The sequence below is a fragment of the Drosophila nasuta genome, chromosome 3 (genome assembly GCF_023558535.2).
Source record: "Drosophila nasuta strain 15112-1781.00 chromosome 3, ASM2355853v1, whole genome shotgun sequence".
Taxonomy (NCBI): domain Eukaryota; kingdom Metazoa; phylum Arthropoda; class Insecta; order Diptera; family Drosophilidae; genus Drosophila; species Drosophila nasuta.
Window position 1 is genome coordinate 53,555,414 of NC_083457.1, and position 15,905 is coordinate 53,571,318.

General features: G+C 39.0%; 5 protein-coding genes across 5 annotated transcripts; 1 reads left to right on the forward strand and 4 right to left on the reverse strand.

Annotated features, from left to right (window-relative positions):
* The first annotated feature begins 326 nt into the window (after positions 1-326).
* LOC132789273 (protein prune homolog 2) lies at positions 327-3,679 on the forward strand. The gene is made up of 4 exons (XM_060797180.1): positions 327-503; positions 576-1,808; positions 1,872-1,982; positions 2,545-3,679. The coding sequence occupies exons 1-4, from the start codon at positions 499-501 to the stop codon at positions 2,663-2,665; spliced, it is 1,470 nt and encodes a 489-aa protein (XP_060653163.1). The 5' UTR covers positions 327-498; the 3' UTR covers positions 2,666-3,679.
* Positions 3,680-3,805: 126 nt separating this feature from the next.
* LOC132788320 (uncharacterized) lies at positions 3,806-13,491 on the reverse strand. The gene is made up of 26 exons (XM_060795652.1): positions 13,449-13,491; positions 12,422-12,615; positions 12,192-12,352; positions 11,853-12,130; positions 11,635-11,800; positions 11,495-11,584; positions 11,355-11,436; positions 10,849-11,043; positions 10,157-10,793; positions 9,839-10,091; positions 9,684-9,786; positions 8,348-8,422; positions 7,903-8,289; positions 7,572-7,846; positions 7,357-7,511; positions 7,136-7,298; positions 6,571-6,660; positions 6,448-6,507; positions 6,355-6,373; positions 6,095-6,191; positions 5,954-6,036; positions 5,440-5,892; positions 4,489-4,760; positions 4,282-4,436; positions 3,970-4,226; positions 3,806-3,910 (listed from the first exon to the last, which is right to left on the reverse strand). The coding sequence occupies exons 2-26, from the start codon at positions 12,540-12,542 to the stop codon at positions 3,822-3,824; spliced, it is 4,716 nt and encodes a 1,571-aa protein (XP_060651635.1). The 5' UTR covers positions 12,543-12,615; positions 13,449-13,491; the 3' UTR covers positions 3,806-3,821.
* Positions 6,200-9,658, reverse strand: LOC132789276 (gustatory receptor for sugar taste 64e). The gene is given in 8 exon segments (XM_060797184.1): positions 6,200-6,507; positions 6,571-6,660; positions 7,136-7,298; positions 7,357-7,846; positions 7,903-8,289; positions 8,348-8,422; positions 9,301-9,359; positions 9,413-9,658. Coding segments are annotated over 8 exon segments (1,434 nt in total). The 5' UTR covers positions 9,499-9,658; the 3' UTR covers positions 6,200-6,423.
* LOC132789275 (gustatory receptor for sugar taste 64c-like) lies at positions 9,660-11,335 on the reverse strand. Its single transcript, XM_060797182.1, has 5 exons — positions 11,099-11,335; positions 10,849-11,043; positions 10,157-10,793; positions 9,839-10,091; positions 9,660-9,786 (listed from the first exon to the last, which is right to left on the reverse strand). The coding sequence occupies exons 1-5, from the start codon at positions 11,184-11,186 to the stop codon at positions 9,667-9,669; spliced, it is 1,293 nt and encodes a 430-aa protein (XP_060653165.1). The 5' UTR covers positions 11,187-11,335; the 3' UTR covers positions 9,660-9,666.
* LOC132788321 (gustatory receptor for sugar taste 64a-like) lies at positions 13,425-15,875 on the reverse strand. The gene is made up of 7 exons (XM_060795653.1): positions 15,689-15,875; positions 15,435-15,626; positions 14,861-15,055; positions 14,629-14,804; positions 14,137-14,417; positions 13,829-14,081; positions 13,425-13,772 (listed from the first exon to the last, which is right to left on the reverse strand). Exons 1-7 carry the CDS (start codon positions 15,873-15,875, stop codon positions 13,683-13,685), a joined length of 1,374 nt encoding a protein of 457 aa, XP_060651636.1. The 3' UTR covers positions 13,425-13,682.
* Between the last annotated feature and the right edge of the window lie 30 nt (positions 15,876-15,905).

Here is a 15,905-nt window from a genome sequence, read left to right on the forward strand (position 1 = left end):
AAATTAATTTATTCAAGAACTAGAGGGTAATTTTTATTTTTCTTGTAAATTGATTTAAATATTACCAATTTAGGAATATGATATATTTAGTAACGTATATTTAACGCTCTGTTAAGTGGCAGCACCATGTTAAGTTAACAGAATTCAATAACAACACGAATAACTTAAAATGTAATTTATATTTGTTAAAAACCAATTTGTTATGTTAGAGTATTACACAATTTACTCTACTTTTTATTTGTTTTAATTAGTTTGCCACAAATGCTTACACCAATCTGTTATCGATAACGATAAATTATTATTATATTTCAAAAGTGGTGTATTGACAAGAGTACACATGCGGTCACACTTGCTACAAATACAAAAGCAGTGGTATTCTCGAATAAATAAGAAATAAGTAATGTCTAATTCCTAAGAATGAACCTCATAAATACGTGCGTTAAGGCACCACAGTATTGCTAACAACTCGCTAACGTTTTGCCCAAACGCCACAAAACTATGAGGTGAGTGTGTGCACCACAGATTAAGCGACAACTGAACCCGATGATGACTAATCGATTGCGCTTTGCTTTCAGTTGTCACTACGCGGAATCGGAATCGTCGCAGTCCGAGAGCAAAATGGACATCTCCGAGACGCCAACGGACTCCACAGGCGTCTCGCCGCTGGCCGACGAGCGGATGCCAAACAAAGTGAACGATGCCACCTCGCAGCAGCATCAGATCGAGGAGGATAAACGAGAGAATAACGAGAACGTGAACTCATCATTACTGGATAATCGAATAATACGGCCGGAGTTGTTACTGCCGCTTGGAGGCGGAGGAGGAGTACCACAACGACATATAACAACCGAACGCACGCTAACGCTGGCTAACAGCCATCCGCTGATGTCACCCACAAACACAGACTCCGACTCTGAACCGTTTCAGAGCAAGCGCAACAATTTCCCCGACGTTGTGCCAACGGAAGCTGTGCGCAACACGCTCAATCAGCAGAACAATATGCGCGTGAAGCCGCCAAAGGACGCAAAGGTCAGTCTATTGCGTGCCAATAGTCCGGATCTGATTAGCAGCGAGTCGGATGCGGATGTTTCGCAGTATTTGGCAGCTGTGGAGTCGAATTTTCAGTCTGTTTCATTGCTGCCCAATGCCAACAACAAGGCATCGCGCAAAACTAAGCGGATTGGTGTTGGTGGCGAAGACATCTCCAGCTTGGATTCCATATCGAATCACAGCTTCGACGATGACGAAGACATCGAGCACAATTTGGCCTCGTTGAGTCCATCAAGTTCACTGATCGACGGCCTCGATGGCGAAGACGATGACGATGATGACGACTGCGAGGGTCCCGAACTGCTGCCCGACAACGATGATGACCTAGATGATTTCGGCATGGCCACAACGCCCACGCCACATGCAACTGGTGGCGCTGTGGTTACCACAACTGCTGCTGCAACAGCCGAGCTGCCGCAATACACGGCGGATGAGGAGCGACGCGATTCACGCAATTGGCAAAAGATAACGCTGCCGGATGGGAAAACCCGTGAGATTGATATGCGCGTCATTGAGCCCTACAAGCGTGTGCTCTCCCATGGCGGCTATCTCAAGGCTGGTGGACAGAATGCCATTGTCATATTCTGTGCTTGCCATTTGCCGGACAGATCGCGAGCCGATTATAGCTATGTCATGGACAATCTGTTTCTGTATGTGGTGAAGACGCTGGAGCAGCTGGTCACCGATGACTATGTGCTCATCTATCTGCATGGCGGCTCCAACAGGCGTAATGTACCACCCTTTCCATGGCTCAAGCGGTGAGAGCTGCACACTGTGTGTATCGAGTAACTGCTTGCTCAAATAATTGTATGTTCTTTTAGTTGCTATCAACTGCTGGATCGCCGCTTGCGCAAGAGTCTGAAGCACATGTATTTGGTGCATCCCACATTCTGGATCAAGTCCCTGGTTTGGATGGCGCGTCCGTTTGTCAGGTGAGCAGATATGAAATAATAGCTTATAACATCTATATGCAAAGATAAGGCAGCGAATAATCAGCATTTACAGCTAAGTAGAAATCGGGGAATATCAATAGGAGCCTTTAAAAAGTATATTTATTTTATTTATATTGAACTATGAACAATTTGCGATTATTTAAAACTTACAACCAAAATTGATACACATTTTTTGAGTGCTTCAAAAGTATTTGCATTAAACCAACAAGAGAATTTTATATACGAAACCCATTATTTTTGGCAGTCTCGAAATAATTTGCATAAGAATGTATAATCAATATTTGCTGCATAAATTAATTTCAGGATTTTTATTAATATTTTCTGTCAGAGAATGACAATCCCAGTTTTGTGCAACTGATTTGTCACTGATTTAATAAGGCTTTAAAATTGTATTAACTTTTTGTGCTTTCAAAAATTATTGCGATTAAAAAACCAGAGAAAGTTGAGATCATTACTTTAGGCTGTGTACAAATGATTTGCATAAGAATATATATTCATTGTTAACAGCATCAATTAATTGCAATTTTTGTATTCCCCACAGCACAAAGTTCTGGCGCAAGTTGATCTACGTAAAATCTCTGGAGGAACTGGGACTGCATGTGGTTGTGGAGAAGGCAGCCATACCGGAGAAGGTTAAGCAATACGATGCCAAGCGACACTGAGCTCAGAGACATTGGCAAACCATTTCCCCCTGCACTCACTCCTCACCAATATTATCTCTGGCTGCTTCAACCTTAAAGCAGCATTTTCAAACACGGTTTGCTCGCATTTGTGTTTCAGCATTCCTCATTTTAGGACTACAGTTTAATTGATAATGCTCTCAGTTTACTTCATTTTTTACGTACTCGATATTCGATATTTATTTGAAAACACTCTCGCTATGCTTTAATTTAAGATCTCAATCTTTGTGATAATTTATTTTTGCCTTTTCACCTACTCAATGAAACTCATCTAATTACTATATTGTATTCGCTATGTGTTATGGAATGGAAGAGTGTAGATGGCGTTCAACAAGACATCGAACAAGTTTTTTCGTAGCACTTTACTGACAGCAGTAAGAATCAGACACACATTTATATAGTACTATATACACCCACACAAACACACACACACACATGTAGCTGTAGCAATTACACTAATGCATAGTTCTAAGCAATCATGATCATGTAGCTTCCGCTTCAGTTTCATATATATACAAGACACATACATAGATATATACATATATGTCACTTAATATCGCATAATCGCTACAATAATTTTTCTAGCCTGGCTTTTTTTTTGATAATGTTTAAAAAACAAAGAGAACGTAAAGCAACAAGAAACCACCAGACTTCCGTATCGTACGTGTTACCTTCTTTGTTAAAACAAAAACAAATATGAAAATGAAACCTAAAGCAACTCAACTGAATTTAAAATTAAGCCAGTTTTACGATAATTGAAAATGTTTAGCTGAATTTTTTGTGTGCATCGACACCACACCGACCCCGACCACTGATGAAGAGAGAAGGCTCGACCCCATGCCAGTGTCCATTCCCTTGCCACCTCCCTCGTCCCCCACTCATTAAATAGCTGTTTAGCGTGTAAGTGAAACTAGTGACCATTAATATATATATATTTAACATGGACAACAATTTGATATTTAATTCTACAAAACTCACATATACCCCACAAAAAAAAAAACATGAACATATGAAATGTAGTTGTATAGTTAAGCATATAACCGATATTGATATTAAGGATGCGATCTTTTGTTGGTTTCCTTATTGCTTCAATGATAATAAAAAACAAAAACAAAACAACAATGCAAACAAAAATCGATTACGAGTAATTACTTTGATCGCAATCCCAGAGATTCTGATCCTCGTGGAATTGTATCAACACCAACTCATAGGTGACTATGGTGCCAGCTACCTAAAAGTATATAAATGACTAATTATTAATCCTTTCACTTTTGCAGTTAATCAACCTACACTCAACACTAACTTCCTAGTTAGATGAAAGAACTTCATGCCACTTAGCGCCACCAAATCACTGGTGATTTCATCAGCAAAACGCTTCGTCTCGGAGCACCACGAATCCTTGGGCACACAGCGCAAATAGCGCAGCGAATAACGCGACTCATCGTGCACGCTGGCTGCGTATAAGGACACGGCCAGCGTACGTCCAATTAGGAATATGAGCGAGAAGTAAAAGTAAACAGCGTGAGTCACCGAAGGCATTTGACTGGAAATAGAAAACATTGATTAAAGTATGGTTAAGAGAAGTCATCAGCACTCACTTCAAACTGCGCAACAGTTGAACACATATAAAGTAGAGATTGTTGGAGAAGGAGACCATGGTAATCAACGATATGGCATTGTCCATTTTACCACACAAGCCGCAAATGTTACGATATTGTATGCGTCTCTCCGACCAATACGAAGGTGGCATGTGCTGTAATTGAGGATTAGCTAAAGGTTTCCTCAAGGAAACTCTGCCAACTCACCATTCCTTTGAACTTTAGTAAATTATCGTTGAGCTGACGAAACTTGGCTGCCAAGCCAACGCTGACAATCATCACAAACACATCCATATAGTTCCAGATAAACGTAGAGTATACATTCTGTAGTTTACCCCACAACGCCAAGGGCGGCGAGTAGCCCATGAAGTAAAAGATCTCATCGTTGGTAAGCATAAAGAAATTCCGAATGGGATCATCGGTGACATTGCAAACCGAGGCGTAGTTGATGGCCGAAATCATGCTGAGCAAGTGCTCCGCTAAAAGGATTACAACATATTAAGAAGCCATAGTCAAGTGTGCTCGACTGTGAGATACGCGTAGTGGATAGTGAATAAAAGCAAAACAGTGCGGTATTAATTTTAATATATTAAATTAAATATTAAAATATACTAATCATTGTATTTGGTATATTGAATAGTACTATATTGAAAATATACCATAGAGTACTTTAATAGAGTACTGAAATATACCAGATTGTCAGCCAAAGCTCCTAACACCCCATTGCTGTAGGACTCCTCCCCATAACACAAAATTATATCTTAAGTAACTTATCGATTTGTATCTGATCGCAACCATATTTTTAGGAAATTAAGCTTGATATTCGATTCTTGTTGATTTGCGGGGGCAGAAGTGGGCATGTCAAAAATATGAAACAAACTTGATCTGCGTCCAAGCTTAACAAGTACTGACAAAAATTATATCTATAGCTCTTATAGTCTTTAAGAACTAGATGTTCATACAGACAGACAGACGGACAGATATACATGAATATCTCGCCTCGGCTGTTAACGCAGATGAAAATATATATAATTTTAGGGTCGGAGATGCCTCCCTCTGCCTGTTACATACATATCCTGCAGCCACAAATATATAATATCCTTCTACCTTATGGTTAGCGGGTATAAAAATCTGCTAAGCTTCCCTTCCTTGGCTTACCAAAGGACAGCATCATGCCCACCAGCATGACCATGTGTATCGTATGCGCCATACGCCACTTTTCCTTCTGCGTCTGATACTGTGGCAAGTCCTGTTCGATGTCGTGCCAATGCATCATCAATTCGGGCCACTTGCGTGCCAAATTGAGAGCTGTCATGCAGACCAACAGAATGCAGCCTCTGAAGATGATGGGCTTAATGTTGTTAAAGCTAATGGGTCCATCCAACACCTTGAAGATGGTCAAGGTCAGATCGATGAGCGTGGAGGAGATAAACAACAGACAGCAGCAGGTGCGCACATGCAGCCAGGAGAAGCTCAGGCTGCTGGGATGCTTCGCTGTGACGCCACGCACCGGCATCATGGCAAAGAATTGGGCGGTGAGGAGCACCTTGCCCACAGCCTCATGGAAAGTGCCATTGTAGAGGAATTGGTCACGGGTTTTGCCACGCAATTCTACTCGTAGTTGCAAAGCAATGTAATATTAAGTATACGACAATATCAAGTATACGCTTACTTGTGACCACATTTTCATCGCACTCCGCTTGCAGTCGACTTATATAATCCTGCGAGGTTTCTAAAAAGGCACGCTTGCGAGCGCTGCATAAAAAGATTAATTGTAGTAATATTTATGTGAATTTAAGTACAAAATTTTTACGTTTCGTGCAGCAAATCAAGTTTCCTCAGCAATGGCGACTTCTTAAACTTCTTCCAGCGCCGAAATTTGCGTCCCAACTTGGGCAAAAGCCTCATTGCTCAATCGCAGGCAAAAGCCAACTGTGCAGAAAAATAAATAACAAGCTTGTCACTGCATGTCCTGCCCATTAAAAATGCACCTGTTGTTTTGCACTTATCTATAATTAAAGCGACAACGTGGCATTTATAAATAACACTACAAATTGCAGGTCATTGGCGCACAAAGCGATAACTCAGCTGTCTGTTAACAAATTTTTGCAAGTTCTGCTTCAATTGTGTGTATTCCTTTTTTCAGTGTTCATAGCAATCATTAACTTTGTCCGCTTTGTTGAACTGCAGCAAAATCAGTTCGTAGGTGACAATTGTGCCAGCCACCTAAAAAATATAAATACAATTTTTATGGTTCTTTTTTAAAAGAATATATAGTTCATTTAATACCGATATGACAACTCCTCGAGTTAGCCGAAAGAACTTCATGCCCGTTAAAGCCACCTGATCCATGTGCACCTCCTCTGAAAAGCGCTTGAGCTGTGAAAGAATAAATATTTCATCAAAATTAATTAAATTTCAAGAATGAGTAAATGATTAATAAATTTCTTAAAATTTGAAATGGCATTAAAAGTAATATTGCTTACTATAATATAATATTAATCCAGGCAATAACATTTGTCAAATACTTGAATTGAATTTAAAGAATGAGTAAAGAATTTATCAATTTCTTAAAATTAGAAATTGCATTTTCATAGTATACAAATAAATTAATATTGACCCCAAATCTTCAGCAATTAAATGTCTAAAATAATCTGAAAATATCTGAAATTCTTACATTACTCTTTACTTCTAATTTATACAAAAGTATAAACGAAATAGTGTTTCTTATTAGTCAAACGTACATCTTCATTTTTTTTGCACTTCTAGTTTATGCAAAATATACATAAATGAAATATTGTATTATTCTACTTCAGCAGTTTTAAATTTTCTCTCTTCTATATCATTAACTTACCTCTGCTGTCCAGTATTGTCTAGGCACCAGTCGAAAGATGAGCAAAGGCCGCTTAGACTCATCATTAATGCTGGCGCTATAAAGCGAGAGTATCAAAGTGCGTATAAGCAAATATCCCAAGGAGAACCAAAAGTAAGCGGTATGAGAAGCAGAAGGTTTTTTCCTTAAAAATAAAATATAAATTAGATAAAAGCTTTAAAGTGAACTAACAAAGTTCTTACTGCAAACTCTTCAATATCTTGCCACAGATAAAGTACAAATTGTTGCTGAAGCAGAGCAGAGTTATGACTGAAATAGCATCATCGACAACATTGCAAAGTTTGCACAGATTACGAAAATTAATGCGACACTGCATCCAATAGTCCGCGCTTGTGGGCTGCAAAGCAAAGAAAACGGATTAATATATTAAAAAAACATATTTGAAAATCTATCTTACCATTCTGGCTTCACGTAGCATATAATCGTTGAGCTGGCGAAAGCGTGCCGCTAGAGAAACACTGACAGCCATGACGAAGATGTCATTGAAACTCCAGGCGAATGTGGCCAACACATTGACAATCTTTCCTAGGACACCCAAAGTAGTAGAGTACTCCACAAAGTGATAAAACATGCTAAAGACTATAAGCAAATAGCTGTCAATGGGTCGATTGGGCAGCACAGGACAAGCGTTGACATAATAAATGCTGGACAGCATGCTCAGCAAGTGCTCCACTGCAATGAAGAGTATATAGAAAGTAAAATATATATCTACATCATGCTTAACTCACCCAACGAACAACCCATGGCAATTATCACAATCATTTTGATGTGATGAGCCAAGGCGCCACGTTCTTTTTCGGTGCGCAAAGCCGGCAATTGTGACTCCACCATTTGCCACTCAATCACTAGAGCTGGCCACTTGATTGCCAGATGAAAGAAGGCCACCGAGATGGAAAATATCGAGCCATAGAAGACCAGAGTTTCCACCGAGTCAAAGTCAAAATTCACATGCATCACAAAGGCGGCCATGTAGCCAGAGCTGATCAAAAACAAAATGCTGACCACCAACGAGTAGCAGGAGCGAAAGCTCAGCCAGCTGAAGCTCAAATCTTCGGCGTACTTGGAGCTGACACCACGCACGGGCATCAGAGCAAATATCTGAGCTATGATGAGCACTTTAGAGAAAAAGGATTAGAATGTGGAGTAAGTTGAATGATAGTAGGATAGACTAACCTGGTTTGATGGCCTCCTGAAAGGAACCGCTGTGCACATAATCCTCTCTATCAGCGTACTGTAGTAAGGCATTGACTAAGAAATATAAAAGATATATATATTTTACTTTCATGTAAACATTCTTAGAAGAAGTGAGGTAATAAGAAACAAGAAAGAAAGCTGCAGTAGAGTGTGCTAGATTGTGAGATACCCGCTATTCATTTTGAATATAAGCAAAATAGTGCGATATTAATTTTAAAATATATCAACTTAATATACCGCCAAAATACTAAAAGCAAAGCAATGCTGCATTAATTTAAAAAATACAGCAAATTAATATACATACACTCAAAATGCATTCAAAAGCTATGTAGTTTAAGAATGATTATTAGTAAGCAAATATTTTATTTGGAATAAAAGCAAAATAGTGCGGTATTAATTTTAAAATATACGGAATTATTATACCAATAAATACTACAAATATACTAAGAACTATATTTGGTATATTGATATAGTACTTCATAAGCGGGTATAAAATTTAATGATAGTAAACCATTATTTTAAGTATTCGAAGTAAGAAAATAATAATTTAAAAATAATGGTAAGAAAATATAATACAGTGATTAATATTTTTCATTATTGGAAGTAATTTTAGAAGACTTACTAATAATTATATATGATACAATCAAAAATTAAATTCGAAAATATAATGTATACCCAATTTTCTCAATATAAAATGGGCTTTTACATTACAGCCTTTGTGTGAATCTCATTGACAACAAAAATTACACAAACTTATAAAGAGGGTCTAAACAAAAAAAGAAAACAAATATAATGCATAACTAATAATACTTATTTTGAGCAAAAAAAATTAAATCATACCTAAATGATTTTTCTTATTAAAAGAAAGTACAAATGAAGAAGAAAGTTAAAATATAGACTTAAAGTAATAGGTAAAGTTCTACACTGCTTACGTCTGGGCCAGCGTTTTTGACTATTCCTCTTGTAGTTCATCCTGCGTTTTATGTTCGTCCTATAAATAGTCGTTTAGCCCAATTATATTTTTAGCAAATCGTGTCAACTTACGCGCTGTCGGCGCGTGCCACACGCCAGAAATTGATAAGTGCCACACTCTTGCGCCGCTTGGCTGCAACACCTATTGACCGCGCCATGTCAGGCGACAAACTGTTGCCACTTTCATAACAAACAGAACACTTGAGTTGTTGTTTCGCTTTAATGCCAGGACATGCCAATTGAATATATGTGTTTTGTGCGCTATCTGTTTACAAATCTAGTGCTTGCAAATTGCAGACACATTCATCAAATATGCAGCACGCTGACTATGAATAGAAAATACTCTTTGAGCTGCCAGCGCCACGACTGCAGATGCTCTTCTGCACCTCAGAGCCGCTCATTTGATTAATCAAGACCAGCTCATAGGCCATCAGCGTGGCAGCCATCTGCAAAGAGTAAGTTTAATAAGAATACTTTTTAGATAGTTTATAAACTCACAGCAAAGATTAAACGACGTGTCATAAAGAAGAAACCTTTGCCGCTGAGCGCAAAAACGTTGCTTAAAAGTATCTCTTGGATGCGCTGAAGTTCGATGCACCAGAACTCGGTGGGTATTTCAAAGAGAGTGTAGGCAATCTCTCTTGCCTCTTGTGGTATAGCTGCAGTAGCAAACATCATATTGGAAAGACGTGTGATGACATAGAACAGACAGAACCAGAAGTACAGCTCATCCATGAAGCTGCCACGAGCTCTAAGAAGAGACAATGAAAGTTATCAAAGCAAAGCAGTTGCTGCCACAAGAAGTCGCTACTTTACTTGAAGCTGTGATAGATTTGCACGCACACAAAGTACATGTTATTCGAACACGCCAAGATGACCAAGCCGGACAACTCCTTGTCATACACTTTGAGCAGATCGCTGAGCTCTAGAATATCATAGCGCAGCTGTTGCCAGAACTCATTGGACATGCGTTGTCCCGCATGTTGCCTGATGCGCCAATGCAGCTGCTGAAAGCGCAGCTGAAAGGCACGAGAGATCAGTATCAACAGGATGTCCACAAAGTTCCACACGAATGTCATGGCTAAAGTGGTCCATTCGATGAAGATCGCTTGCACCACATTGAAGTGGAATACGGTGAAGAGTTCTTGACGCTCGCGCTGAAAGTAATTCAACCAAAAGTCCACATCCAACTGGCACTCCTTAATCTGTTGATAGTTGCTATAGATGGCACTGCCCACATAAGTCGAGTGCTCACAGAGAGCAGCCACAAGCAAAACCACGCCCCAAATGCGTATGCGACGCCCAAATTGTCGACCAAAGTGACAATCATAAGCGGGTTGCAGAAAAATCAACTCACAGCGAGTAGTTTGCTTAATGATTCGAGGCCAGCGGAAGGAGAGCACGAGAAAGACACTAAAGCCAGCAATGCAGATGACGCTAAAGCTAAGAGAACCTGTCGAAAAAAAGGATATTTATTAATGAATAAGTTAAAAGTTTAATAAACCTACCTATCGTGTATATCTTGAGGCCATTTTCGAAGACTATTTTGGAGGAGAGCACGCAGTCCATGATGGCAAAGCCCAGTATGATGCAGCTTACGAGAAACGAGAGAGAAAACCAGCGAAATTGAACTTTCTCCACAGCAGCATTCGGCGACACACCAGCGACGGGGAGAACGCCCAAAAACTGCGCCAAAATCAGAACTACAAAAGAAGAAACTCCGAGTAATTAAAGGAAACTTAATTGCCAAACACTTACAAGGTCCGATGGCATGGTGAAGTGTATTTTTATTGCGCTGCATTTGCCTCTGCATTGCTGCTGCTTGTTTACTGGCCAAATGTGGCATGCAGCACTTGTAAAAATACAACGATTGCCATCAAACGAGCGTGTGTACAACGGGGCGTATGACGCAACTTTTATTAATGAGCTTGCAGTTAAGATCTGATTAGTTAACAATGTGCCATGACAACCAGAAATGTGCTTAAGAGTGCAGCTACTAAAATAAGTGCCTAGCAATAAACAGTTCGCTGCCGAATGGAGCCCTGATTAATGACATCGGAGATCATCAGCTCATACGTGATTATTGTGGTGCCCATCTGTAAGAGAGTTTAGAGTTAAAAGTAGTTCAAATAGTGTTTCAATTAAATAACAAACAGCCAGCACTAGTTGACGAGTTAGATAAAAGAAACCATTGCCAGAAAGCGCAGTCATATCATTGCCAAGTTGTTCGCTAAAGCGTTGCACCTGTAAAGTACTTTGATTAGTAAATATTTGTAAATGAAATTACCTCTCACCTCTGTGGTCCACGCCTTGGAGGGCACATCGCGCAGCGCAGTAATTATTTTGAGCTCGTAATCATTGATGGAAGCGGTGACAAAAATGGTCAAAGTGGTGCGTACAAGAGCAAAGATGAGCGAGTACCAAAAGGCAACCATCACTATGGTATCCACGCCAATGTTTCTGCAATAAAATGGTTATATAAAATAAAAGTTTTGTAGTGACTGCCACTCACTTGAAGCTGTTGAAGAGCTGAAAGCAGATGAAGGACATGTTATTGCCAAAGGCGAGCAGCACAAGTGGCGCAATAGCAGCATCTAGAAGACGCACCAGACGCTTCAGAGCCAAGTAATGTTGACGCACTTCTGTCCAAAAGACCGCAGGCATTACTTTCTTGTGTACGGCGGCAATGCGACGATGCAGCTGATGGAAACGTGCAGCGAGGCCGATGCCAATGCACATGATAAAGCAGTCAGTAAACGAGCGAGGATACGCAATTGTCTCGTTGATCCACTGCAGAGAAAACAGCAACATAAGAAATCTAATCAAATTATAAATTCAACTTCAAAGTCACCTCCAAGAAAGGCAGCAACCAAATCTTGTAGGGCAAGATAATGTAGAGATGCGGCCTCTCCCACTTGTAAACGCCTTCCAAGTAGCTCACATTAATGTTGCACTGCGTACGCTCCAGATTGCTCAAGTGAAAAGAATTGGCCAGCAGCAAAAAGTGTTCAACTAAAAGGAAAACATTGTTAACTTTAGAAGTAAAACATTCTTAGATATATACTACAATAGGTTACTCACTCAAAGCAGATGACATAATGAGACCCACCACAATGTTAATGCGTCGCTTCATTTTGTATTCATCATAGAAGCGATAAGGTATACTTAGAAAGAGCTGCTCCACGCGATGCCAATGCTTCATTATGCGTTGCCAATTGATTGCCAATTTCCAGAAGAACACATGCTCCAGCAGACACACAATATAAAGCGCCAAGCTGCTGGAGGTGTGAAAATTAATGCCCACCTCAACGACATAGTTTAAAACTGCGCCAAATTCACAACAATTGAGCAATAAAATAATGGCCGAGTAAAACGTGCGTGGACTAAGCCAACGAAAATTGATATTCTCGACTTCGAGCGAACGAATGTTATTTACAGGCAGCAGACCATAGATTTGTGAGATAAAAAGTACTGAAAGAATGAATGCAATTTAGTTATTAAACAATATCTATTTATATTTTATTCTATTTAGTTATTATTATTATATGACACATGTAATTCAAGCAACAATACAGATTCTTAGGTTTACTTCAACGTTTTACGTTTCTGATCTGATTTATTATCAAATTATGTTGTAAAGAGCTCATATAATTTTGATGAAATAGAATTATTCATTTTAAACGAAACTATTTAATTGAATACTCAAAACTCATACATATAGCACAAATAAGTATGCAACACTTATTTATATTAAACTTTTCATAGTGAATCAAGATTTAATTCAATTTTCTTTAATAAAATCTGTATATAAGCTGAATATTTAAAATAATAAAGTAGATTACTTTTCGAATATAGTTACATTCTTTATTATGTTGAATCATTATTATTAAACGAAAGTATTTCATTGAAAGTATTGAGCTGAAAGTTCATATTCACATTGCCCAAATAAGTATGCAACACTTTTTATATTAAACATTTTCACAGTGAGTCAACATTTAATTCAGGTATTTACTAATGAAATGTGTATACACGCTGAATTACTTAAAACAATAAAGCAGTTTACTCCACAAATACAATTATATTATTTGTTAATTAACCCCTGGCTTACCTTGCGAAACAGCGCGATAGAAAGCTTCGCCTTGTGGCATGGTCAAAACTGAACTATGAGTGAAGCGTGTGCTTGCGACAAGTTGACAGTTGTGTATGAAGCATGATGTTGATGGGGGCGTGGTTGTTTTTTACAATTCACCAGTAAGTATTTACTACAATTTAAGGCTAATTGCGGCACCTGTCGGCCGGCCATGACGAATGGCAATTTGCCAATGCAAATGTTGCCAATTTATCACCCGCACAAGGGCAACAATCCTTTGCGACGATTTGGTTCATCGAATTGCAGCAACACCAGCTCATAGGTGACTATTGTGCCAGCCATCTGAGGAAGGTAAACGTTTATAACACGTACTTAACTCAATAACAAATTATACTCACACCAAAGAGCAAACGACGAGTGAGAAAATAGAATTTCTTGCCGGACAAAGCAACGGTTTGTGTGGACATTTGAAATATCAGTCGCTCCACCTCGACGCACCAGTTGCGAGTGGACACTCGCCTCAATACTCCGAGTGCACTCCTTGACTCATCATTGATGGTGGCTGCCGTAAGAAAGACGCAGGCGGTGCGTGCCACCAAATAAAGTGTGGAGTACCAGAAGTACACATAGCTAATGGGCCAACGCAGTTTGCTAGAAGATAAATTGATCTTTAAGTCTTCTATATCAATCGGTTATAATAACATACTTGAAGATGTTTAGCAGCTGACAGCAGACAAAGTACAAGTTATTCACGCAGGATAACAAAATGATGCTGGACAACGCATTATCCACGCGCTCCAGCAACTCACACATGCGCACATAATGCTCGCGAATCTCGATGAATGTGGACTCCGAGATGTGTTCTTCGTGCTCCAGCTTGCGAATGCGCATGGAGATCTGCTCGAAGCGATAGGCCAAGCCTTTGCTGACCATCATGATGAAGAGATCCATGTAGTTCCAAATGAAAGTGCAGGTGCCATTAACGAGCTGCAAGTTAGAAAGGAAAGTTGCTTTAAAAAATAATATACAGAGAATGGGTATCTATTTATCATCTATAACAAGAAGTCAGGTCCAACATTATATATTATGAAATTATAATTTCCGTGAATAAAGTTAATAACATTTTACAAATTAATAATGAAATATATCATAGCTTTCTATCAATAATCTTACTTTTAAATCAATTACATTTTCTTACCAATATATAGACAGCTGTGATGCGATGATAAGGCATCACCTGGAACACATATTCATAGTTGTGCAGTATGTAGTTATCGAAAGACGTGTCCGCAGTTGTGTTCTGAGCCTCTGCGCAGATTATAATGCGTTGCTCAAAGTTCACAATTGCAGAGGCTTGATACAAAGAATGTTCAACTGTAAAAAAATCGATTGTGAGTTATTAAAATCCATTTCTGAATTGTTACACTTACTTATAGAACAAATTATTATTATAACAGCAGGCAGACGCACGCGTTGCATCAAGTTCGTGGGCAGCATCTCATAAGGTGGCTTGTTGAAGATCAGTTCCAAGCGTGTCCAGTGCCGCATCAAAGCAGGCCACTTACGAGCCAAATCAATGAACAAAATACAAGCGCATTCTACAAAGGTGAAGAAAACAGGACCCACTGCAAGGAAAGATATCAAGAAGTTGCCTTAAATCATTATAAAATACATATTTATATTTACAATTTGTAGAAAAAAAGTAAAAACTCTCAAGACTTGATTAAGTTTCATTCAAATTTTAAAGAATGAAACTGTTTGCATCCTTCTTGCTCTTACCAGCTCTGTTTTGAGTTTAGTCACAAAGATTAATTAATATTGAAACTCTCAAGACTTGAAGGACTTTCATTCTCATTTGAAAGATAGGATACACATTTTTAAAAACCGAGCCTTATTGCACGATGAAATTATGCAAACTGTTTGCCTTCTCTTTGCTATTACCAGCTTTGTTTTGAGTTTAGTGAGTCACTTTCATAAATTGAATATATTACAACATTTACTTACCAAAATTCTTAGCTGTAATGCCAATCTTGAATAAATGCTTGAGCATGCTGACAAGTAAAACAGAGGTGACCACCATAAAGACAATGGTGACAAGCATTTGCAGCGATTTGAATTTAAATCTCATGCGACGTGGATTCAGCTGCCAAATGTTGGTTAAAGGCATGAGTGAAAAGCATTGCGCTAGTAACATGACTGCGAGAAATAAATGTGAATTGAATTGAAATAATATAAAATGAATAAAAATATGAACTCACCTGGATATACAGCCCTATGAAACGTCTCTAACTGAGCATAATCCGTGGGCTTCTCTGTGTTGATAATGTTCAAGTCAAAGTCAATGTCATCTGTGGCTTTGCTTGAAACATCGTCCGCCTGCTTCACCTTGCGATTGAAAATGTGCCGCAATTTCCAGCCAGAGTGTCCTTCCATGTCGCCGGTCATTTGTGCACTGAGCAATTCTAGCAAATTGTG

What these genes read in the sequence shown, in the direction of transcription:
- LOC132789273 (XM_060797180.1), top strand. An exon ending in CCCTTTCCATGGCTCAAGCG is followed by an intron (nt 1,809 to 1,871) that starts GTGAGAGCTGCA and finishes ATGTTCTTTTAG; the next exon opens with TTGCTATCAACTGCTGGATC. An exon ending in ATGGCGCGTCCGTTTGTCAG is followed by an intron (nt 1,983 to 2,544) that starts GTGAGCAGATAT and finishes TATTCCCCACAG; the next exon opens with CACAAAGTTCTGGCGCAAGT.
- LOC132789275 (XM_060797182.1), bottom strand. Translation starts at nt 11,186, where the DNA reads ATGCCACATTTGGCCAGTAAACAAGCAGCAGCAATGCAGAGGCAAATG. An exon ending in TCACCATGCCATCGGACCTT is followed by an intron (nt 11,044 to 11,098) that starts GTAAGTGTTTGG and finishes CTTCTTTTGTAG; the next exon opens with TTCTGATTTTGGCGCAGTTT. An exon ending in CCTCAAGATATACACGATAG is followed by an intron (nt 10,794 to 10,848) that starts GTAGGTTTATTA and finishes TTTTTTCGACAG; the next exon opens with GTTCTCTTAGCTTTAGCGTC.
- LOC132788320 (XM_060795652.1), bottom strand. Translation starts at nt 12,542, where the DNA reads ATGAAGCATTGGCATCGCGTGGAGCAGCTCTTTCTAAGTATACCTTAT. An exon ending in CTCGTCAACTAGTGCTGGCT is followed by an intron (nt 11,437 to 11,494) that starts GTTTGTTATTTA and finishes ACTCTCTTACAG; the next exon opens with ATGGGCACCACAATAATCAC. An exon ending in CAAATCTATCACAGCTTCAA is followed by an intron (nt 10,092 to 10,156) that starts GTAAAGTAGCGA and finishes GTCTCTTCTTAG; the next exon opens with AGCTCGTGGCAGCTTCATGG.
- LOC132788321 (XM_060795653.1), bottom strand. Translation starts at nt 15,875, where the DNA reads ATGACCGGCGACATGGAAGGACACTCTGGCTGGAAATTGCGGCACATT. An exon ending in CATTACAGCTAAGAATTTTG is followed by an intron (nt 15,056 to 15,434) that starts GTAAGTAAATGT and finishes CTTTCCTTGCAG; the next exon opens with TGGGTCCTGTTTTCTTCACC. An exon ending in CTCGTCGTTTGCTCTTTGGT is followed by an intron (nt 13,773 to 13,828) that starts GTGAGTATAATT and finishes TACCTTCCTCAG; the next exon opens with ATGGCTGGCACAATAGTCAC.